The 24484-nt window shown below is 32.0% G+C and overlaps 2 protein-coding genes across 3 annotated transcripts; both read right to left on the reverse strand.

Annotated features, from left to right (window-relative positions):
- Positions 1-611: 611 nt before the first annotated feature.
- On the reverse strand, positions 612-5919 carry LOC146540164 (putative carbonic anhydrase 5). 2 transcript variants are annotated; one of them, XM_085207386.1, is made up of 7 exons: positions 5727-5906; positions 4587-4713; positions 4051-4153; positions 3158-3270; positions 2080-2203; positions 1087-1259; positions 612-743 (listed from the first exon to the last, which is right to left on the reverse strand). In XM_085207386.1, the coding sequence occupies exons 2-7, from the start codon at positions 4682-4684 to the stop codon at positions 710-712; spliced, it is 645 nt and encodes a 214-aa protein (XP_085063512.1). In that variant the 5' UTR covers positions 4685-4713; positions 5727-5906; the 3' UTR covers positions 612-709. The 2 variants fall into 2 exon arrangements, with proteins under 2 accessions (XP_085063512.1, XP_085063511.1); XM_085207385.1 differs by having other exon boundaries at positions 681-1259; positions 5727-5919.
- A 4145-nt stretch (positions 5920-10064) lies between these two features.
- LOC146540165 (putative carbonic anhydrase 5) lies at positions 10065-23547 on the reverse strand. The gene is made up of 8 exons (XM_085207592.1): positions 23286-23547; positions 17941-17973; positions 17389-17556; positions 16968-17091; positions 16101-16203; positions 15386-15495; positions 14235-14358; positions 10065-12894 (listed from the first exon to the last, which is right to left on the reverse strand). Exons 1-8 carry the CDS (start codon positions 23329-23331, stop codon positions 12643-12645), a joined length of 960 nt encoding a protein of 319 aa, XP_085063718.1. The 5' UTR covers positions 23332-23547; the 3' UTR covers positions 10065-12642.
- Between the last annotated feature and the right edge of the window lie 937 nt (positions 23548-24484).

A 24484-nucleotide genomic window follows, 5' to 3' on the forward strand; every position in this document is an offset into this window, starting at 1 on the left:
AGAGCAATAGCCTCAACTCAATTTCGTCAATCAGTATTGTCATTGTCTATTTCATCTTCATGAAAACACACGTTTTGCCTTGGTGATGAACTTGACGCAATTATTGACATAAAAATTCTGTGCTGCAATGCAACACGCTGCTGTTTCATGTTTATGCGGAAGACGACTAGTATGGAAACCGCAAGGGGGAGGTGACATTTAGTTGCTAATGCGCGCACGGGCATACAAATCTATGGACGCGGTGACAGTTGCGTCACCGGCGTGTTGCCGGCCTCCGCGGACAAAAAGTCACCCAATTGTCACGTATCCAAATGCGCGCACCTTCATTTAGTGTAATGTACACGGTGACAGTCGCGCAACAGTCACGGTGACAAAAATCACTAGTGCGCGCTATACCTAAAAATAAAAAAAAATCATTTTCTGTACTGGCTATAAAGAGATAAAGTAAAGAAAGGAACAAGTAATTTAAATCATCATTTTGTTTATAAGTAACTCTACAATTATGTAATGACATTTTAATTATTTATAGCAAAAAGTGAAGAAAATGTATCTAAGAAATGACGCACTCAATCAACTCGAGAGCATCTGTTGTGACACAGTGGCACAGCGTGTGACTATCAGAAATGTTAAAATAAATAAATTAATAAATAGAACTTGTACAAAATGTTTATTATTTTCTCTTCAATAAATAGTTATAGGTACGTCACTTTCATGAAATTGATTTAAAGCTTCTTGACACGAACCTGGAAAAAAACTTTATTATATATCAATATCTTCTTGTGTCTTCTTTCTTATGTCATTTTATAATTTTTTTATTTGGCTTTCGTGGCGCAATAGGAAAGAGTGAAACTAATCGCGACGGTTGTGTGTTAGATTCCCACTCGGAAATTTTTAATATTTTATCACATTTTCCGCTCTGGTAGGCCAAGCGCGGTGTTGGGTTCCACGACTCTACACGCAATATGTCGAATATTTGGAAGTTCTTTAGAGTGCTCCTCATCACTATTTTCCCTCTGCCGGCGGGAAAAAGCGTGACGCCCATAAACAATAGAATATAAAAAGAAAGTAACTACATATTTATTATACTTAGTAATTTTCTTAAAAAAATCCGAAACTCGTCGAACAACATCTGCCATAACGAGGATCCCACTAGGTGTGGTGAAGAACGAGCCCGGGGGCTGGAACACCATGTGGTGGTTCACCTTCTGTAAACTTCTGAAGTTGTGACGGCCGACGCCTATCTGACTGAAAAGACGATACTGGAATAAAGACAAAAAATTAAAATATTAATGAAGAATGGATTGTTTTAGCACTACGTCCATACTTAGTATTATAAATATCAAAGTCTGTTTCACGCTGTATCCCGTACACAATGACGCGAAAAAATAAAAATATATATTTAAATACATATTTAATTTCCTCGAGTAGGGATCAAACCCACAACCAGTCGCGTTTACAGTCACACTTTGTGCCACTATTGGCCTCTAGTGGTCTTACTCTCCCTTTCGTAGGTATCTACTATAGATAGAGAATATATGTGGAAATAAAACAAATGCATCAAAAATGTATTGTATTTCTTATATATAGCTCATTCTATTGGTCTGCTTTTCTTAATAAAATTGATTTACGTCTAAACCTAATAATTTAAATATTTTTCTATTTTATGAAGATATTTGGCCTTATTAGATTAAATATATATATGTACATATATGACGCAAAATATTTTATTATTTAGGTCCCAAATAGTTTAAATACAAACTGATTATAATTTTTACGAGCTGAGGATTTTAAATTACTTTGATAAAAATTATGTTTAACATATTTTCTAATGTATGACGTTGTTGTGCACTTTAGAAATAATTTTGGATTCGAATGTAGGTTAAGACAAGTGGTATTATTTCTGTTACACGAGATGTGAATTTTTTGATTCTATTTTTTTCCACATAACTCCTGCATAGAAAATATATGAAGAGCGTGATGCGTCGAATGGTGTCATTAAAATAAATACGTTTTTAATAATTTTATATCTCAGTTTCAGCATTTCTTGATATTTGAATTACATATTTATTATGTACTTACATGAGCGTCAGATATAAATATTGGATTTTCGAAAATGATCCAAACTACAACTTCATTACATTCTGGAGATGTCAGGGAGCCCAAGTATGTAAAATATGAGCTTTTGTTTGGGCTTAAAAGCTTTCTGAAAAAAAGAAAAGAAATTTTAATGTTTTAATTATACATACTTTAATAATAATATAATAGGTTAGAAACAAAATAACAGTTCTTAAAATAATATTTTTTAGTGCTAATGGCTATATTTAACGCCACATTTTTACCAGAGCAGGAAAAGAAATGATATTCATCACTCCTATGCGTGAGAGAGGTTTCATCGCGATTAAATACCACCACGATTAAATGCCACGGTGACTTAATTTAATTGAAACTAAATTAAGTTTTTTTTTTAAATTATTTTCCATATTTTGAACCTGTTACAACGTTGTTACAAGAATGCTACTTATCCTACAACTCCCTGCGTAGGGACAGTCAACATTTGTATGTACCTAATTGGTCTTGAATTAATTAATCGGCGGAAAGAAATGATTGTTTGATTTGGGTCTGTCACTACTTCGGCCGACAGATTAAATTTTTTATTGAAGTTCTAAATTCTAAGTTTATTCGATTAAGAATTGATTACAAATGTTTCTTTCTTATTTTAGAAGTTAAAATAAATATTAATATACTTATTTAGAAAACATAAAATACCTGCGCCTCTAGTCCAAGACAAAGAGGCATGGGTTCAAATCCCACTATGATCGAATTTTTATATGTTTTCTAAAAAAGTAATTTTCTTTCTTAAATAAAACTTTAAAAATGTAAAAAATAAATATTATTATGTTGGTAACCGGGAGATCTAAACTAGGTCTAAGCCTAGCTGTTACTAACATAACTGATAATAATAATATTTTTTTTATTTATTATGATTTATTTTTGCGTATTGCTTGTAAGTTGTAGACCATGTAGACTGGTCGCAGAAAACTTGCTGGAAATATTGTTTAATTTAAACAAAACAATATGACAAAAATATCTATATAACATTTTTCTTTTATAGTTTAATAAAATACTAACAAATAATATAATTTTCCTTGTCAAATACCTTAAATCTAAGAGAACTCCGCTTATGATGTCACCAGTTCTTAATAGTAGTGGTATATATTCCATAATGTCTTCAGTAGCTTCCTGTTGGCTATGACTTAATTGAGTTTTCACCTATAAATAATATAACATCATATTTTTTCAGATTTGCTTTTTTTATTTAGCAGGCAGTGCCGCCAGAATTCGGAAAATTATGAACGGAGTGTCTTAACACTAAGTTTGCTCTGCTTACCCTGCTGTCACATTCAAGTGTTCGTTTTTTTTGACGATGTATTTCCCACATAGCAGGGTAGGCAGTGTCCCATTCCTCATTTTCCGTCGAATTCTGAAGGCATTATGTGTTACCAGAGCCAGTAAATGTATCAATTCCTCAAGTAGAAATCGAACTCGCAACCAGTCGTGTGTCCTTGCGTCTTGAGTCACGACTGAATTTCCATTTGACCATACGAGCAAAACCGCGGGTTAAAGATAGGATAACAATTTTAAAGAACCTGTGTGGTATAATTATGCTATATCATGCTTAGTTGATATTTAGATAAGATTTTGTTAAATTAGAATTGTGTGCAGCAATCTTATTAAGAACAAATAAAAATATTTACATTTACTAAAATTGTGCTTAGTTTTGTTAATTAAATAGTCATTGTAATAGTATTTAAAATATTTTTATAAACTCTCCGTTTTCTGCTCAAATTCAAGCCTGTTTTATGCTAGGCTTGGCCTCGTTACCAGAGTGACGAAATAGAAATATTAAATATTTTATTCCCCCGGTTGGAAATCGAATCCAGAACCTGTTCTGACCTGACATTTACAGTCGCACGCTTGTCCCACGAAGCCTCATTCATAAGGACACAAGATTAACTACGGAAAATACACAAAGAAACGATATTAACATACATCGCAAAACACCGACACAATAGCCAGCCCATCTCTTTTACTTAGAGCTTCTGGTACTTTGAGATCAGCTCTAACGTGCACGAAGTGGATTTCCATTGGATATCTGGAACAAGGAAAAAGTAATGTTCGAGCCAAATTATTAATATTAAAAAGTCTTTTGAAGGCTAAGTGTTGAACGGAAAACAAACTGAAATTATGAAAATTATAGCGCAAAAAAAATATTTGACTGAGAATTGAGACTTGAGAGAGAGAGAGAGAATTGAGAGTATTTTAAACTAAGTAAACGCACTATAATATACCCGATGCTGTCCTGGTTGGCATGTCAACATAGACGTATCTAGATATTTTTTCCAGAGACTTGACTTCAGCTTTGAATTAGTGTTTTTGTTCTAAAGTTTTTTATATTATTCAAGCCTAATTTTTTGTTACTAAAAATTCGGGAGGAGGAACACCTGGTTTAAAGTGTGCGTGATCTGACCAACTGTGCTCATTTTTAAGTAAATTGGATCTGACTTCAAATTAGCGATCTAACTCACTTAACTCCGTCAACAGAGTGTTCTGATAGCCAATGGAAATGTAGCTGTTCCAGTCGGTACGTATGCTGTAGAGGTCCTCCAGTAACCAGTGGGTGCATTTCTTTATCGCCTTCTGTGCTGAATTGAACTATAAATAAAACACTAATTTAGGTATGCAAATACTAATCTACCTCTATTTTATCAAATAGATGATAGTTTGGAGCTTAAGCGCTACTTTAGAAATATATTTTTTTTATTAATTAATTTCGAGAAAATCTTGTAATTTTCAATAGAGGAAATTCGGTTGGAGTGGAGGAGTTGGAAACAGTTGTCTGCCTGCTCTGTAATCTGCAAATTTTGGTATGGTGATCTGGTAGTGATATTTCTGCAAGTATTCCATCACGAATGGAGTGATAAGATAAGAAAAAAAAATGAAAGTGACAGATATCTCCATTCTCACTTTGCGTCTTTTATAAAATAAAACAAATATTCCTTTCAAAGGTTGTACATTAGCGTATACGCTGCAGCAATTCAATTTGGCCTACAAAAGCAAAACTTACTTTGTATAGAACTCGCGAGCTATTATGTATGGGGCGCGCTTTGTTGTTCACTTCGTCTAAGTGAGATATAGTGTGGTATTACAGAAACTTTTGATTGACTGTTCTGTTAGTTTGTTGAGGCTTACTTCTGCTATACTAATAAAGTAAATAATACAAGGCCGTCCTGGCGAAGCGGCGGTGTGACTGTATCGCGACGGTTGTGGGTTCGATTCCCACTCGAGGAAGTGAAATATTTATTTACGTTTATATTATATTTCCATTTCTTCGTTCTGGTGTCGAGGCAAATCGCGGCGTTGAGTTCTGCCACTCAACATGCAATGCCTCCAGGAATTCGGCAGAAAGTGGGGAACGGAGTGTCTTAACACTAGGTTCTCTTTGCCTACCCTGCTGTGTGCCGAATACAGCGGGAAGCTGATTTTTTTTCGATACAAGTTATGTAACTACAAATTATAATATAAACTTGAATAATTACTTTTGTAGCTACAAAAAATGATTATGTTTTTATAGAGCTTTATTGTTTAAGTTTTTAAAGTTTCAGTACTAACAAAATATATGGGGAATGCGGAGTTAAAAAAATAATAAATAATAAAAAAATCCTTACTTGTATAACCATTGTTGACCCCCGACAATAATACATTTTCGTATCCTATAAAGTTGAGGGAGCCGTGTCTAATAAACTGCTTGTCATAATCTGTAATGACCCGCCTCGTCTGGATGTTGATCGGGGACTGTCTCCTCCCTCCTTTCTTACAGAATCCTCCGGGCCAGGAGCTTTCGTCTGTAAGTAAACACTTTAAGTGTTACTGACAGATATCTAGGCATAAAGTTAAGAACCAACGCAAAAAGTAATTATTTTCTAAAAAGTGGAATGGGGATAAGTTTCACTCGAAGCGATGATTTCGTAATAATTTTTTAGGACTCCTACGAAAGTACACACAGTTTACGATTTGCTATACTCTAACAGTTAATTATAGAAGAAGATGGAAACTTTGTAAAATAAGAAAATTATAGTAAATAAAGATGTTTTAAGTATACTTGCCATTATAACTCCACGTAGGACCGTAGAAGGAGACTGGTGAAGCGAAATCTATATTTTTTAATAAAAAAAAAATGTTATGCTATCAAATTTATATATATACAATTAAGAATAAGAAGCAGTTTTTTGCAGTCGTCGCGTGAAAACAATATTGATTACAATACCCTTTGTTTGAGAAAACATGAATAGGCAAATATATACTTCATCGATATTTTTTTTGTTAAGCACTCGCTTTATCCTCCTAACATTAATAAATTTCATGTCAATCATGTCAGCTTCACGCTGTATCCCGCAAACCGCAGGGTAGGCAGAGGGAACCCAGTGTTAGAACACTCCGTTCCCCAATTTCAAATAGCACAGTTAAAAAAACTACTTTCGAAAATATTTCAGTATTTAAAAAAAAGTCGGTTATTTACTAGAGTTGCTTTGAAGTAAAAGCAAATGTTTAAAGTTTGTGAACAAGACACTGTCCTTGCTCTTGACCTTAGCTGCTGCAGAAGAGCACTTGGGCTAATTGCCTTTTAAAAATGTGTGAAAATTCTTTACCTTTTAAGTAAAAAAACCATGTTTGTCTTTGTAACTTGTTATATTTTATATAGAAAGAGTATATAACTATTTTAGTATCAGGCTAAATTGAAATATTACTATTAGGTAGATTTATTTTCTTTCTGAGCTTTTCGTGAAAGGTAGAAAGGTTAGCGATTGTAAAGTACTCTAAGAGAATATTTCCCGAAATTCTTTGAGGACCGGGAAAAATCGGACTTTTCCTTTTTCATTTTAAGCTCCACGCTCAAAAAGTTATAGCTGACCACTAAATTAAGTATATTTAATAATATTTAAAAAAAAAACTTACTTAAATACATCACTATCACTACAATACACCTCATACTAAATTAACACAATGAAAAATGACAAATGTAAGAAGAAAATTAACATGTCGTATAATGTTTTGTTTATTTGAACACGACGATTGTTTTCATTGTATTGTTTATAATTTGGAAACATTCCGAATGTATTGTGGAAGAACACCGAGTTAAAATAATAATGAGTAGAGTATGCGTGTAATACTGAGATATTAACTTGTGTTCTAAGGTAGGTTTTTCAGGCCTATCCATCATGCTGAAATCCGCCTAAGGAAAACCATTTTTTTACTTATTTTAACCTATAAACGATACTAAGGATTACAGAAAAGTTTTTTTTTGTAGTTCCAATAATTACGCAGCCAACTTAATGAATATTGTTCCAAAAGCAATTATTGGAAAAGCAGATGCCTTATTATTATTTTTTTAGCTTCACGTTTTAGTTTGTATATAGTAAAACAGGCAGAGGAAACTTAGTGTTAAAACCCTCCGTTTCCCCGTATGTAAGATGGATTAGTCATATAATATTCCAGTCTTGGTATAGAATTCACTTTAGTAATGATTTAACTCATACATGTGTTACTCATTACAATGGCTACTATGTCCTTATACTCGTATATAAATATCTTACGATATTTTACTAACATTTATTTATACTATATGTACTTAAAATTTATAGAACTATCTATAATCTAGAAACTAGACGGATGATGTATTCTATCTATTAATAGCTCACCGGTGTGTGAACTCAATTGTTCTGCAAGAGAATCTCTTACTTCCTGTCTGCCACATTTATAAGAACAACGCTCTTGTATCCTGTGACTTTACTATAAGTCTTGAAGTACTACGCTACTATTGTAGTAAACTACAATTCATAGGTAGAGTGGCAGCCCTCGTAATACCTCAAGGATATAAAAACTCTTTCTTTAACCTGTAGATTTAAATTATAACATATAAGAATGTTAGAATTAAAATTTTCTGTTTAAAAATAGAATTTTTATATCCTTGCCACTTTCGTAAATGCCTCATTTTTTTATTTCTTTTGCATTTACATTAATAAAGAAAATTCACGCCAGATTATATCAAATACGATATATCTAATTACCAGAGCGAGGATTTGAAAATATTCAATATTTCATTTCATTTTCTCGATTTTGAATCGAGCCCGCTTATGTCGCTTATTCTCATATGAACATTTACTTATATGTTTTGGTAGTATTTGAATGAGTCAAAAATCATCATAATGTGTAATCAGATACAATATTCCATCACCAACTGTCAACAAAATTATCAAAGAATGTTTATAAGTATATACATCTAATTTTATTGAAAGTGATCGTTATCGAGTATCCAGCATAACAATAGTAGGATCTCGCATCACAATGAGGTAACGAGGGTTATTGAGACCCTAGCTAAGATCTAGATGGGAGGACGTGTTGATTAGTCTAGATTTAACTGACGCTATCAGGTGTCATATAAAATATATATGTTAACAGTCAACAGTACAAGTATTGTTATGTGAGATGTTGTTTTTATTCGTGCACTAGTAGGTACTAGTGTCTTTAATGTCTCTTCATAGAAATGCCAAGACACTTTGTTCTCAATTATTTTTCAAATTCAAGTACAAATTTAATTTTATACACACGTATAAAGCTACAGAGCGTTCACAGCAACACAGCGGATATAATCTTTAAAGCAGTAGTAGTTTTGCAATATTAAAAGTAAAAATTAGTTTTTAACAAAAAGAAAAACCGACTTCTAACAACGAACTAAAAAGTGAAAAATAATTGTGTGTCAAATCTAATTACTAAGCCTGTTTGTTTTACTTTGCACCGACTTCAAAATTATAAAATCTTTATATAATTATTTTTCACTTTTTAGTTCGTTGTTAGAAGTCGGTTTTTCTTTTTGTTAAAAATTAATTTATTTTACGATTTTTAGTGATGGGTACATCTTAAAATGATGCTTCTTGAACGAATGGTGATGGTGGTGGTAGTAGTGGTTGTCCACGAGTGGTTGTGATTGTCCCATGTAAAACTTCATTTAATTAGTTATTATTTTTGTGCAAAGTTACATTTTGGTATATTGACAAGAACATACATAAAAAGTATTCGGGTAAATTCGGAATCTCCCTTTTTTGAAGTTGGTTGAAAATGAGAACATCCTCTTTTTTGAGATTGGTTGAAAAGAAATGCAACGATCAGGAATCTCACTTCTGACATCAATTTAAAAAGTTTTTGCTTGTAACTATTACAGTATAATCAATTTTTTAACAAAGAAAACAAACTTTCTCAATTTTCACCGGATCTCATAATCGGAACCAAACCAAACTTTCACCAAATTATCCTTGAAGTGTATCCTTTCAAATAAAAAAAGAATCATCAACATCGGTTAGCGCAACATTGAGTTATTCGTCTATTTGTCGCGCACATACCTAATGCAAATTTAAGACTTATGTGATTTTCTCATGGATACCATTGTCAGACATGGACCAAAAAAAATGGGACCATTCGAGAAGCTTCACCTTTCAAATAAAAAAAAATTTCAAAATCGGTTCACCCAGTCAAAAGTTATGAGGTAACAAACATAAAAAAAAAATACAGTCGTATTGATAACCTCCTTTTCTTACAGAAGTCGGTTAAAAATAAAATTACAATATAAATAGATAAATTACTATACAACATTAATATAGCCTCTTTGTTTCTATATGAAAATATACTAATTATAATTGACAAGTTATTTAGACAAGTGCTAATTGATGTCTTCGATAACTCCTAAGCTACTTTGTGTCAAAGGCTATCAAACTTACTATGTACTCTACAAATGATCCTTGAACAGCTGAACTTTAAATAAAGACTAAAGTTGTCAGTGTAAGTACTGACCTATATTTTAGAAAAACACTAGTTTTAACCTACGGCTTCGCACGCGTGGTTAAATGTAAAATCTAACAGAGACAGAACAGAGCCTTCTTTGGAAAAGGAAGCAAAGAAATCACTTAAACGTATATAATGTGCTAATAAATGGAACAATAAAACAATATAAATATGTTTAATATAATATATTTCATAAAAATCTTCATATAATTTAACAAATAGAGAACACAAAACACAACCTTTAACAAAACTTTTTTACTCGAAACGTATTTATAGCACAGATATACAGTACAGTTTGGTCGACGAATCGCGGCCGAAGTTGATTTTTCTAAGCTTTTGCTCATTTTTCATTTGGGAAAAAAATTGTCAATAATAAGAAAAATCTTAAAATCAAATCTGCTCTGCCATTTACATGTATCTTTAGGGTGGCCACGACTTCTCAACCGTACTGTATGTATATATAATATTTACAATAAAATCCATGTTGGGAATAAACACTCTACAATAAATCAATCTCTCATTATCTTTACAATTCACAGCCTCTAGAAATAAATATTATATAAAGTAATCTTAATATATATAGCAGGTAAAAATATTTTTTATCTACAGAAAAAGATCAAAATTAATATTAAAATATTAGTTTAAAATATTTATTAATAAAACGAATTAAAAACTTTTGTTAATAGGAAATGATATTACCTTTCTTTTTCTTTTCATAAAATTCAAATTTTATGATACACTATAGAGTAATGTCATGATAGAGACGATAAAGGAGAGTCCTTTTTTTGAAATAAACATGTTTGTTTTAATTATTTTATTATAATAATTAAATTTTATTAAAACATTATTTGTCTCCGGCTTTAATTAAACTATTACTTTATTATTATTTCTAATTCAGTAATAAATGATTTAATATTGTTAAAAACATTGATATTTTATCATAATATGTATATAATATCTGTTTTTTAGCTTCACGATTTCTATCCCTCACATAGAAGGGTAGGCAGGGGGAACCTAGTGTTACGACACTCTACTCCCCACTTTCCGCCGAATTCTGGAGGCATTGCGTGTTGAGTGGCGGAACTCAACGCCGCAATATAATAGGTGTATTATATCAGTGTAATATAATTTATATGTTAAATAATTTCTATAACGGCTAACTTAATCATTGATTAAAGTTAAAATAAAATATATTTAACATTTTCATTTCGTCGCTTTGGTGTCGAGGCAAAGGTCGGTGTTGAGTTCCGCCACTAAACACTCAATGCCTCCAGAATTCCGCGGAAAATCGGAACACTAAGTTCCAAGATTCTCTCTGCCTACTCTGCTATACCCTGTAATTTTTTTTAGATATTTCCTATAATTTTAGGTACTTGCACGCTAGAGTAATAAATTTGACGTCAGAGATACTCGTCCACGTATGTATACCATTTTGAAGATGATTTATTGTCAGTAATATAGCTAGTCAGTAAAATATTAAGGACAAATATATTATTATCAATTGCAATTTACTTTTACGCGTAAAAGATAACAAAATGATTTACGTTTTTGTGACATAAATGCTTAGGTAACAGAATAATTAAATTACCGTAAATGATAGATAATATTTATCGATAAATACTCGATTGTACCGGTTCAAGCAGTAATTGATGATATGAAAAAATATCAAATTTCATAATTATCATAAAGATTCTTCGTATCAACTTAAATTTTTACAATTGCATGCCTTGTACTCGTGGTTCCTCAACCCTATCTATAGCTATAACATAACCACTTAAGTCTATTTGTATTTAAGCAGGGCCGCTTCTTGACAAAAAAGGGGGGTGAAGAAGTTTTTTAACTTATCAACACTAGTGTAGGATAGCTACATTAGTGATTTTGACAACACTGACATGGACTCAAAGGTAAAGATAACCAATACAAAAGATCAAAATAATTAATAGCATTAATTAATAATTCTTATTTATATTTTATTATAGTTTTCTAATCTTAAATAGCACTTTAAAGTATTATAAAATATACTAACTACTGACAAAATATCAAATGCATTTACTTAAAGTATTGAACTTCCCCTATGACTTAGTCCCAATTTTCATATTACTACCTTCTTGTAAATACAATATCAGAAATCAAAGGTTTCTGTATTATTTACAATATACATATTAATAACCCCCGACAGAAGTCATAAGTTAGACTCGTCTGTGCATCTGTATGTCTGTCTGTGGCATCGTAACTCCCAAACGGATGAACCGATTTTGATTGAATTTTCTTTGTTCTTAGATATGATTCAAGAATATATTTTCAGACGTTTGAAAATTATTAATTCTTTTCCAGTTGTTTTCTTTTGAGAGCTTTTTGTGTAGGGGGTTTTTAATTATCGATTATTTTATCTTTCTTAAATGCTTTTATGATATACAGATAAGAAATAACTGCTAAAATTTAGTAATATTAAAAAGATTACATTTAATATGTATTCATTTATAAGATAAAATACGAATAAGGTGATTACTTATTTTCACAGCATTTTTTCATTTAATTAGGTATTTTTAGCATTACTGGAATTATGTGCAAGCCAAAGATTATCATACACTTTAACTCTGACTTTTTACTGGAGAACCTGAATTTATATTGTTACCCAGTAGATGCAGGTTTGATTCCTGCTGAGAGTTCAACCGTAACCTTATGTAATACCCTCTAAATAACAACATACCTTAATACATGACTAGTATCACTCACAATTTCTTCCTTTCAATCAGTTTTTTCACATTTAACAATCTTATTTCCTAAGATTTTTTTCTTTAAATTCACCAAAGTACATACTCCTTTGCTCAAAATACTTGACATGGACGCCGACAGGTTTAGAATGGTGGCTAGAAGGCCTAGAGAAGGTAACGCGATAGAGGCGCAGGAGGCCACACTTCTGTATATAACTCTGTTGACCGGCTGCAAGCTTCTGTAGTTGTCGATGCCGCCTACGTCGACTTTGCTGAACAGTTTGTACTGTGGAATATTGGTTAATTAGTCTTTTTTTAGAGAAAATCAATGAAAGGTCGCGGGTTCGATTCATTAGCGTATCAAGAGTTTTTTTTTGGCTGTAGGTACTTTAGCTTTGAACAGACATGTTTGGGTAAAAGTTGTTTTTTTTATTTTTCGGTGCAAATTTTGTTGCAAGTTAAATTTCTGGGGTGGGCACCCGACTACGCTCATGGTTGGATTCCCACTCGAGGAAATTAAATGTGGAAATATTTTCCGCCACTCAACACGCAATGCCTGTGTATACAGAATGAAGCGGAATACATAGAAATTGAACACATTGTTGTGTACGTATAGTATGTATAGTATTTGCCTGTAAAAGGTTGTGCATTCGATTTCCAGTAGGGGGAATTAAATATTTTAATTTCTCCACATTGGCAAAATAAATTGCTGCACCTAGTATGTATAATGTCTGTTCCTTGTTAGACAAAAGCTGATAAGATTTTAGCATAAATAAAAAAATACTTTTATCACTGTTATTTTAAGCTAATCTCTTTGTTTTCAATGCGCTCTACCGGGTAGGGGAAATAATTATTTTTAATTATGATTGATACATATTGCACATTTACAGATAAAATCATTAGGTTATTTTTAATTATCATAATTGTTTTATTGATAATAATAATTTTAATTGATATTTTTTGTACTTGAATTGATTTCATTGATTACGTATATTATTCAATTTAGTATCTTGTCTCAATTCATTATATTTTTATTTTTAGGCAGAGGGAATGTAGCGTAAAGAGAAAGTTACAGATATATCGTTTCAAACTTCCTTTCCTATTTCTTTGACATCGATTTTTACCAATTATTAATTAAACTTACATCGGTATCGTTTATAGTCTGGTCTGAATAATATGAATCCTTCAATTAGACAACTATCGTATATTTAATATCGATATCGACCGTTTGGATCTATTCATCTAATATGTATATTTTATAATAGATATTTTATAAATAGCCCTGTTAAAACTGGCTTAGTCTGGTTTGTTCTGGATTTATAAAGTTTTCTAGGTCAATTGAACACTCATTAGTAGATATAATGATTTATTCTATATTCTATTTTATTAGCCCCCGACAAACAGAGGGGTGTTACAAGTCTGTGTATATCTGCGCCCCAACTGACAATCGACAGTGTTCTTAGCCATGAATCAAGAAAATACGTTCAGCTGTTAGAAGATCATCACCTTTTTTTCTGGTTAAAAAAGATAAAAGGATGGAAGCAACTTCCATTAGTCTGATCGATTCTATATTTCGTATATTGTCAACTTTTTGCATCAGGAGTCTAAATTTAAAAAAAATTTTACCTGTGTATCAGAAATGATGATGGGCTTGTCCATAACTATCCAAGTGACCACTTCCTGGCACTGAGGCGTGGTCAACGATCCGTGGTAAGTGTAGAAAGACTGCATGTCCGGGCTAAATAGACGCCTGGTCAAAATAAAACATAATACTTATTGAAATTTTCCGTACCTCAAAAGTAAAGAAGGAAAATCTTATAGGAGTCCTTTAAGGAATTACATAATTTTATGGCCGTCTGTCTTTCTGTCAAGACCATTTATAACGAGAGCGAGTATAAAGTGTAGGAGAGTCTGGAGAGGAGAGTAAAAAAAGAGGATTTCTTGATTTTTTTTTATTAAAATTTTGTTTATATGTATATAGGATTAGAAGTCATAATCATTTTAAGATTATAATATAAATAAATGTAAATTCTTCTTCAAGTGATATTTAAATATCCATTGCAATTAAAAATACATTTTGTTTCGTTTTTAAAGCTCATTTATGTATTCAATGCAGTCTTTAACAAATTTAAATCTTTCATTAAACGGTTCGTAATTATACGAATGCAAAATGTGAAGGTTACTTACTACTTGATATAAGCGTATAAAGATTTATTTTTAAAAACCAGGCCACGTGGCTTTTGAATATAAATCTGACATAATAAGTTTATAAAAAAAATTCAAGATGATATTTTTTTTTTGTGTCATGCCGTAGGTATTGTGTAAAGACATAGTGTTAAGACTGTGTTGAGCGGGGAAACCTATCGCTTTCCTCGAGTGGGAATCGAACCCACAAACTGTCGTGTTAACAGTTACACGCTCGCCACATAAAAAATATTTTAAAGTTACAATTTTACGACTTATGGTTGACAGAAGGGTGCGTGTGTACCTCCCGTCACCCGTGCATCCGAAATATGATATCGTGACTCAGTGTTGTTTGTGTTGTTGTCGTTTGATCAATAAATGTTGAGTTATTAGATTGATATGTTGATAAATATCGATTCGAAGCTGCGTTCTTTGGAAACCGTCTTAGCAGTCGGACCACATAATATATGTTATCTCGGTAGGGAAATTTTTACTAAATAATACCAATTTCGTAGTGATCAGTCTTTATGGATTTTACGTAAAATTTTTTAGCGATCTAAAAATCTTTTTTTAAATTAATATTATGAACTTACCTTAAGTCAATAATGGATGCGGGAGAGTATCCCTCCCTCCTTTCAATCAGCTTAGGAAGTGCTGGTGTGATTTCTCCTAAAGCGTATTCACTCTCTTCGCCGCTGTGCACCTGTTGTACAACGAGAAAATAGAAAATAACAATGAAGAAATACAAAACGAACTTACGACTACCCAGTGGCATAGCGAGCGAAAAAAATAAAGAAATTACCACTATGCTGCTCATATCAAAATGAATTTAAACTAAAATAAACAAAAAAAAATACTGGCGAGTTTTATTTAAAAATTTCAATTTGTAATTAGTTAAATATTAGTTCGGTAGCATATTAACTCTGGAACTAGGTTAAGCGGAGTATAGGAATTCATTTAAAAGTTTTCAAAATGTCGGGACGCTTTTTCACTTAAGGCTTAAAGTTGGTATAACCGTAGAATGGATTTTCAATACATAAAAGTTTTCCTTTGTTATTTACATTTACGTTGATGGATACAAAAATGAACATGTGCTTAACACGTGCAGATGGACAACAAATCCTATAAGGGTTCCGTTTTATTCTATTGTGGTACGGAACCCTAAAAAATAATAAATTATTAGGCTTAATTTTTAATTATAATGATAATACCATAGTATTCACAAATTGGTCCAGCCACTTACAAGATTCTCCTGTATATAAAGTATGTATATTTTATTAAATCTAAATGCATATTATAAAGTTTTACCTGGGCAAGGATGCCGATAACAGCCAAGCCGTCAGGTCGTTTGAGCGCCTCTTCGACGGTTAAGCCTGTCTTCATGTGGACCATGTGGATTTCCATGGGATACCTGATGACGATAACCATGAGTTGATTTTTTTGTTGTTAATTTATGGGGAAAACTTAGCATGGGAACTTGGCGCTAAGAACTCCATTAAAATTAAAATTCATTTCATTCATTTGTGCGTAGTCGGTCAATTTTAAGATATGAGTAGTATAACTAATAATAGATAATTTTTCCAATTAATTCCTATTTACGAAGTAAATATGTAACAATTGTATAATAGTAATATTATCGTCGCTTGATCTAACATCGGTCAAGGTTGTACGTAATGGATACATGTTAGTGCATAATTTTTCATAAATTATATTTTTATTTTATTTCAGTTTTAACTAAATGCATATCTTTTGACACGTACTGGGTGACCGTAAAAGTTTTAAGCGTTCCTTTCATATTTTAAATAGATATGTGGAGTTTTAAATGGTAGACTTAAATATATTCATTTAAATAAAAATGGCATAAATTTTAATGTTTAAGCTGGTGAAACTTCGATTTGGTTTAAAATCAAGTAATTTTATCTTTTGTCGACTTTTTATAAACAATTTCCCAAGTAGAATAGAAGCCATTGATTGAATTGAACAAGTATGCGATGGTAAACGCGGAAATTGTTCGATTCTCACACAAGGAAATAAAAATATTAAATATTTCATTGAGGAAATTAAATATTTAATATTAACATTTCTCTGATTTCTGCACTCAACACGCAGTGTCTAAATTTCAGCCTGAAGTTAGAAAACAGAGTGTCTCGACGCTAAAGTCACTAAAATACTCACTTCATTCCATCAATCGCGTGTTCAGAAAGCCAGTGGAGATGAAACTGTATGAAGCTGTAGTTGCCCCTCAACGGACCGCCCGATACAATGGGATTGGGATCGTCTTCTACTATCGTCCACTTTACTGTGGAATGTCACTCACGTCAACAATACTACATATACTAAATAAATGCTACTAATATTATAAGGCTGAAGAGTTCGTGTGGTTGAAGGCGCTAATTTAAGGAACTACTGGTTTCAATTAAAGAACGGCATTTGTCTTGGACAAACCATTTATTAAGGGAGATTATAGGCGGTAAATCACGTTAATATTTTCATTATCTCCTACTTATTTCGAATGACTAAGGTCTACCTTGCTATATGTGGGATACACTGCTCTATTTTTTTATGGAAATGATATATATAAAAAACAAATATTTACATGTATGTCCATCATTTCTGGCAGATGCGTTGACGTTCCCATACCCCCGGAACATTAGAGGTCCTTTAATGTGTACTTCTTGCTTGTCCAGCAGAGCGTCGCGCGTCATTATGTTTATAGGTGATTGTTGCAGACCTACGTTGCACTCGCCGGGCCATCTGGTCTCGTCTGTGGGATAATTGTTTTTATTGTATTCTACTCTTAATATAAAATATGTTTATAAAATCTAAATTTTAGACTTTCTTTTACTTCATGCTGTATCCAGAACATAGAAAGTATAAGGAACGTAGTGTATGTGTCCCGGTTATAGCAGAGTACCTATAAGTGTTAAGACACTCTGTTGCCCACACCCGGTGAAATTTTCGTAATATTGAGTGATGAGTTGCGGAGGAAAAATGAAAAATGAAAAATAGTAAGTAGGAACTAAGTATGAAAAATGGTTGCAAATTTCAACTAATTTGGTAAACTTTTTGTTAAAAAATATAATGACAAATACTAAGCTATGGAAATACTACAAATTAAGAATCACTTAATTTAATACGAAATACTTACAGTCGTATGACCATTCATCTCCGGTAGCGACACCTGTAACAAAAAAAAACAATTTTGCTTTATTTAAATTTTAAAGACATAATCTTGTCAGATAAGTTTGGCTTAAGAAAATTTATTTTCATGTTCAAATTAACAACATATATTAAAAAAATATATATTATTGAAAAAATGTCGACTTAGCTAAAGTACCTACTTTTTACGTTAATTTAAATAATAAATAAATCAATATTATAATTTCAATAGAAATAGAAAATGAATAGAAAAATGAAAATGAATAGAAAATCTAAATAATTTAAATTTGTTTTAAAATCCATAGTTACGTACGAAAACTATAAAGTATAACCTTACACCCTGTGAGGGGTAGTTGGGTAATAACCTCATGAATATGACTCGACTCCTCGCCGACCTCCCTCGAGAAATGAATATGTGAATCCATACAAAATTAGATGGAATTTTTAAATATAAATTGTTAGTAAGGTAAGTTTTAAAACAGCTTAAATTTTTAAATTTTACAATAATAATATTTTGAATCATACAATAATGAATAATATTTGTCTTAGAGGTCAGGCCAGGCCACATAGAGACTAGTCGTGGCGCAGAGGCACAATCGTGCGACTAGAAACGCGACAGGTGGTGGGTTCGATTGCCACTCAGGAGGATGAACTTCTGCCGCTTAACACGACGGTGCGTGGGGATTGGACCGTCTGAATTCTAGCCTACCCGGCTAATTGCGGGATACAGAGTGAAGCCAAAAAATGTCAGTTAGTGATCGGTTAATCCAATCCAGTGGGTCAATTATTTTAACTTATGTAATTATAAAGCAGATTCGATGCGCTCGCGCCGTTTGAACTGGACTGAGCCGGACACGGCGGTGTACTAACATTATGATAATCGTAATGAGGTAACTTGTACCTATAGGTAATGAAGGTCATCGTGGTGCAATGGAACTGTAAACGAGGGCTGTAAGTTCTGTCCTTGGGGGGTACTATATTAAATATTTTCATTTTCGCGCTCAGGCAGACAATGCATGCCGCGCGTCTAGTAAATCGAGCGGAAGTTGTCAAATAGAGTCACTTAACACTATAATCTCTTTAATTATCCTGTTACATATTTGTGGATGAAAGCCTATCCAACCTCACCACGATGGACTCATTTTATTTATTCAGTGATGGCTGTCTAAGTCCAGTCCAAAGTTCCATCAGCTTCCAATTCAATCACCAGACCAGCTCGATGGTATCATGGTATTGTATTAAAATTTAATCTACATATAGGTCGAGATCCCATTGCTTAAATCTGCAAGGATCTGTTTATTTAATTAAATTTATATTTAAGAATAACACATAATTAGGAGAATAGATTACACTAGGGCTTAGAGAAAGTTTAGAGAAAATTAATTATTAATTATTTAATTAGTCGGACGAGTCACGACAATTATCTTAGTGTTAACGGAATATGACGGAAGTTAGACACTAGATATGCTCGAACTACTATTGCACCCGCGGTCATCGCTTGTACTGTTCAAAGCTCTGTTAATATTTGAAAAGTGTTGCAACTCTCTTCCTTTGTCTTTTTCTTGTTTGAATTTATTTTTATCTCGGATCTCGGAACATGAGTCTTTATTTGCTCAAGTTTTATATGAATAATGAATTTTATCAATATATATTTTTTTATAGTTACTCTATGCTCTTTATTCTTTATTCGTTTTTTTGAACCTCTTTATCTGGTACGCATGGTAGGGTAAGAGTATCTTGACACTAGGCAGTGTAAACTTAGTGTCAAGATACTTCGTTCTTAAATCTTCCTCTTAATTCGAAACGTGTCGAATGTCAGAAATCAACGCCGGCCTTTTTTTGTTGGAACAGGAAAATTAAATGAATTCAATATCCCGAATGAGGATCGAACCTACTCCCATCACGTTTAAAGATGCAGTCCACTCCACCACAATGGTCTCATTGAATTGTAGATTTAGTTCTTTATTCCGTTCACCAGAATTACTAAAATACGTTTAATAATATTTAAACTAACTATCAGTTTAAATATTTAATAGATAAGTAAAACAAACGAGGTTTGATTTGTTGAAATGTTACATAAAATTTGATGGAATATTTCATAGAAGATTTTCTTAGATGTGGACAATAGGATCAGAAGAGACATGTTCAGATAATACGAGTATGTAGATGAGGTTAGGCGCAATTAAGCGGCTTCACGGTCTATTGTCGGTACCTTTGTAGTTTTTCTTCATAAAAGTAGTACAAAAACAATAATAAAGACAACGTAAGGTAGCGACACTAGTATAATATCTAAGGTACGTAAATCTATATAATACACGAAACTCTTCCGTTATTTAGTGACAAACATAAAGAGGTAGGGGGATAGAATGCTGCCCTGGGGTGTGTAAGGGGGCACTAATTAAATATAATTAATTTTAATTTAAATTGTAAATGGAACCCATTTTATATATTAGCACGGCGCATAGGAGGTTAGGCAGAGGGAACATATTGTTAAGTCCGTTATGTTCCAAACTGTATAACAGAACGGAAAAATGAAAATAATTGTAATACAAATATTGTCCCGAGTGAAAATCGAACCTGTGGCTGTCGACCATTGCGCTTTGATTATTCGACGGCTTCGAACTACATAATATTTAATAATAATTATTGTTTTTTTTATGCACGTCTCAAATATAATAAGCATCATCAATTTCACATATTTCAGATGAGGTACCTATCGACAGATACACCTATCTCTTTCAAAAATCAAATGCACAGTATTTGTACGCAAATTAATAATCTCTTTTCGATATGAATTCTATTCTTTATTATTATTTAAAATGTTTATTAAAAATATTAATTTATTTTGTACGTATGTATATATAAATTTTGATATTCTAAGTAAGTTTAGTAAGTTTAGTTTAGTAGTTTCTAGTAGTTAGTTAGTCAGTAATCAGTAGCAGCCATCGATTGATGATCAATGACTGGAAAAATAATAATATTGTTATTTTAATAATTTAAACTCTCTCTCCAATAATGTTTGAACCTAAAACTTTTATATATAATCAGATATATAGAGCAGCATAGCAGTGTATTGTTATACAATCTCTATTTTCAATGTTGGATTTTCCTAACATTGAAGCGTAAAATTTGCCATTGTCACTTAACATGCGTTGTAATGTAACAGAACCATATTTTATTGTATTATAATTGTATTGAAATATATTAGTATCTATTATATTATGTATTTGTTTGTTTAAACGCACCAATCCTAGGAACTATTACAAGTTTTAAATATTTTTTGGTGGTCCACACCTCAAGGAATACTATCTAATAAGTCAAGAAGACTTAAATTTTTTTGTAATAGATTTCTTGTTCTTATTAAATAAAGGAAATATTTCAACTTTTACAAGAAGGAATTAGATATTAGGAATTAGATTAAGTAGTGATTTAGAAATGCTTTACGTCATTAATAATAAGGATTACAAATATTATGGTAATATAATATTATATGGCCGATAATTCGAGTGATAAAGAAATTCATGAGAGTAAAAAATAGATATGTGTAGATAACATTTAAAAAGTTAGCAGAAAGCGAAACTCAACAACGCGTTTTGCCTTATTACCAGAGTAAGCAAATGAAAATAATAAATATTTAATTTTCTCGAGTGGGCATCGAACCCATAACCTGCCCCATTTAGGTACAGTCGCACGTTTGTGACGCTGTGCCACGACTAGCCTCAGCATAATATGTTATATGTATTTTAAATAAACAGCTCGCTCATCTCGAAGACAATTGATTGACGTTACCTTTATCAAAATTGGCCTAGTAAGATATTATACAGGTAGATATGAGTGCACACTATCGTGGGGCGCTTTGGGTCTAACAGCAAATACCTACTGGTCACGGGTTCGGACTCTAGAGGGAGGAATGTTGCACTTATAATAATCAGATGCGGATCCGTGCGCCAATATGGATTTCAACAAACAAACAAGAAAAAAATAAAATAATATTAAACTTAAGTAAAATGGATAATAGAAATATTATACATTTTTTCAGCATCTCGGTACTTATGGAATGGGATCTTAGTGTTAAGATACTTCGTTCCCCACAAAAGTAATTATACATACATATATTGCATATTATATTTTACAGATAATTGTTATTATCAATTTTACATATTTTAGATTATAAATCGCTTTTTATTATCTTTTTCCAAAATCAAATCCGCAATTCTTTGTATGCAAATTAATAATCTGTGTGATAAATAGATAGTAGATAGAAAAAAAATATTTATGTTATTTGATTTATTTCCCTATCCTTAAAATAGCATGGTAGTCAGAGGAAATTTAGTGTTAAAACACTTCTTTTCCCCTTGTATCGCCGAATCTTCGATATATTGCGTGTTGAGTGGCGGAACTCAACGGAGCAAAGAAATGAAAATAATTCATCTCACTCAGAATCAAACCCACAACCGTCGCGTTCATAATTAGGCGTTGTACCATTCCGCCGAGACGGGATTGGATGATAGCCATTTTTTCACATTTTAGGTAAAAATAAAATTACTCGTCTTATTGACACTATGATATCATTTAAAACTATATAAATTAATGAATTTATATCATGACATTTTAAATAGCTTTTATTATTTCTGTTTCGTAAAGGTAAATATAAAATAATAAAACATTTTTTTATATTCTTTTGTTTATATTAATAAAATATAAGTTTGTATATAGACTAACTATGGAATAATATAAATCGTCGTTTAATGGATTTTATAAATTTTAGGTAAAGTAAGTGGAAAATGAAAGTGTTTTAATAGGAACGGAGTGCCTCAACACTAGGTTTCCTCTGCCTACCTTGCTGTGTGTGAGACACAGCGTGAAGCTGAAAAAAGGTAAAGTATAGTATAGGTTCTTATATGTCATATCGAAGTGATCTAAACATGTTATCAATGATTATATAGATATACTTATAAAATGACAACATATAATTATTAACCTCTAATATTTATCAGTTATAAATTATTTATGTTTAATAAGAGAAATATTAAAATATAATTTTATTATTTCTATTAAAATAACTTGCTTATAATAAGAATTCGAAATAAAAATGGTGTTTAATAAACACTGAACTGGTTATTTTTCAATTGTAAACATTTTTTTGCATTCCCTGCTTTCTAAGTTTAGATTACAGTAATTAAATAATAATGTAACGATTACATTATGGCAGAGGGCCTAGTGTTCAGACACTCCGTTCTCCACTTTTAGGCACAATTTTCGAGACATGTTAGTTGAGCGGCGGAGATTAACGGCGCGTTTTGCATTGAAGTAATACGTAAATAAACAACTTACCCCAATTCATCGCTATTGAAGTCAAAAACACTGCAATAATCCACATTTTTTGTTTCTAAAATAATCCAAAAATATGCCAAAAAATATATAAAATTTTTGAAGATTGTCAAGCTTATTAAGCAATTTAGTCTTTACTCAACATGCATAGGGTACCGGGATCGAATACCGACTGAGGTAAAGTTTGATTTCGCCAAGTTTTTATACATTTTAGGATATTTTGAGACTGGCGTAGCGGCGTGAGGCTTCGTTGATACTGCACCGACGCGCCTTCTCTAGCTGTGATAAAGACTGCGTGACATACTGCTGTGTAGAAATGATTATAGCTATTTAATAAATGTAGTAGAGTTATCCTCGAGAGAAATTATAGAATTAAATACAAATATATTATTTTAGCATTAGAATTGGAATTGTACACAAAAGTTGGAAAAGTGCGGCGTTGAGTTCCACCACTAGACAATTCTTCTGCGTATCTTTATAAGCTACAACATGAAACAAAAATAAATAAATATAGAAGTTTTTTCTAATTGCTCTTTTTAGAATCCTTCTATCCTAATCCGAGTTCTAGTAAAATTTTACATAAGACATATGAAATGTATTAAGAAGATAATACATTTTCATACGTCACCAAGGACGGTGTCCGTGTGTCGCAATACGAATATCTCTGCGCAGGTCACCTAATTTACTAATAAAAATCTCTTGGGAAGTTCTACCGGCGTGGCTTGTACACTTTGTATGAGTCCCGAAATATAGCTGGTAGGTACAGGAGTTATAAATAACTAAATTACTAATTTAAACCCAAAAAAAAAATTTTTTTTTTCGTATTTCCGGTTTGTACAATAAAGAAAGAGAATGTTTACTACATTCTCTTTTTCATTTTCATTTCATTATGTTTGTTCTTCACTAATTAATTCAAAAATGTTGAGTGAATGATGAAATTTCAATACTGCGCTTTGATTAACTATGTGGTCTGATTACACAATGTTTTTTAGCTTTTCTATATATCTAATTCTGGAGTTACGATTCCCCGATGTCTAAGGAAACGGTAGCTGGTGATGCAGGGCATAAGATCTAAGTGGCCGAGGATGTTGAAGACCGTGGAAAGTAGAGTAGATTGAGACAGAAGACAGACCATGTCAATAAAAACGAGGACTAATGCCATTCAGAACAAGAAGAAGATGGCCTCTTTTATTATTTTTTGT

Source organism: Heliconius melpomene, chromosome 3 (genome assembly GCF_056956725.1).
Source record: "Heliconius melpomene rosina isolate 202511_hmr_F chromosome 3, ASM5695672v1, whole genome shotgun sequence".
Lineage (NCBI taxonomy): Eukaryota > Metazoa > Arthropoda > Insecta > Lepidoptera > Nymphalidae > Heliconius > Heliconius melpomene.

Excerpts from the sequence above, each read along its gene's own strand:
- LOC146540164 (XM_085207385.1), bottom strand. The coding sequence starts at position 4,684 with ATGCACCCACTGGTTACTGGAGGACCTCTACAGCATACGTACCGACTG. Across the intron at positions 2,204-3,157 it reads GGAGTTCTCTTAGATTTAAG|AAAGCTTTTAAGCCCAAACA; the intron begins GTATTTGACAAG and ends TCTTTTTTTCAG. Across the intron at positions 1,260-2,079 it reads TATTTATATCTGACGCTCAT|TATCGTCTTTTCAGTCAGAT; the intron begins GTAAGTACATAA and ends TCTTTATTCCAG.
- LOC146540165 (XM_085207592.1), bottom strand. The coding sequence starts at position 23,331 with ATGTGGATTATTGCAGTGTTTTTGACTTCAATAGCGATGAATTGGG. Across the intron at positions 17,974-23,285 it reads TTCAATAGCGATGAATTGGG|GTGTCGCTACCGGAGATGAA; the intron begins GTAAGTTGTTTA and ends TTTTTGTTACAG. Across the intron at positions 16,204-16,967 it reads CACGCGATTGATGGAATGAA|GTATCCCATGGAAATCCACA; the intron begins GTGAGTATTTTA and ends TATCGTCATCAG.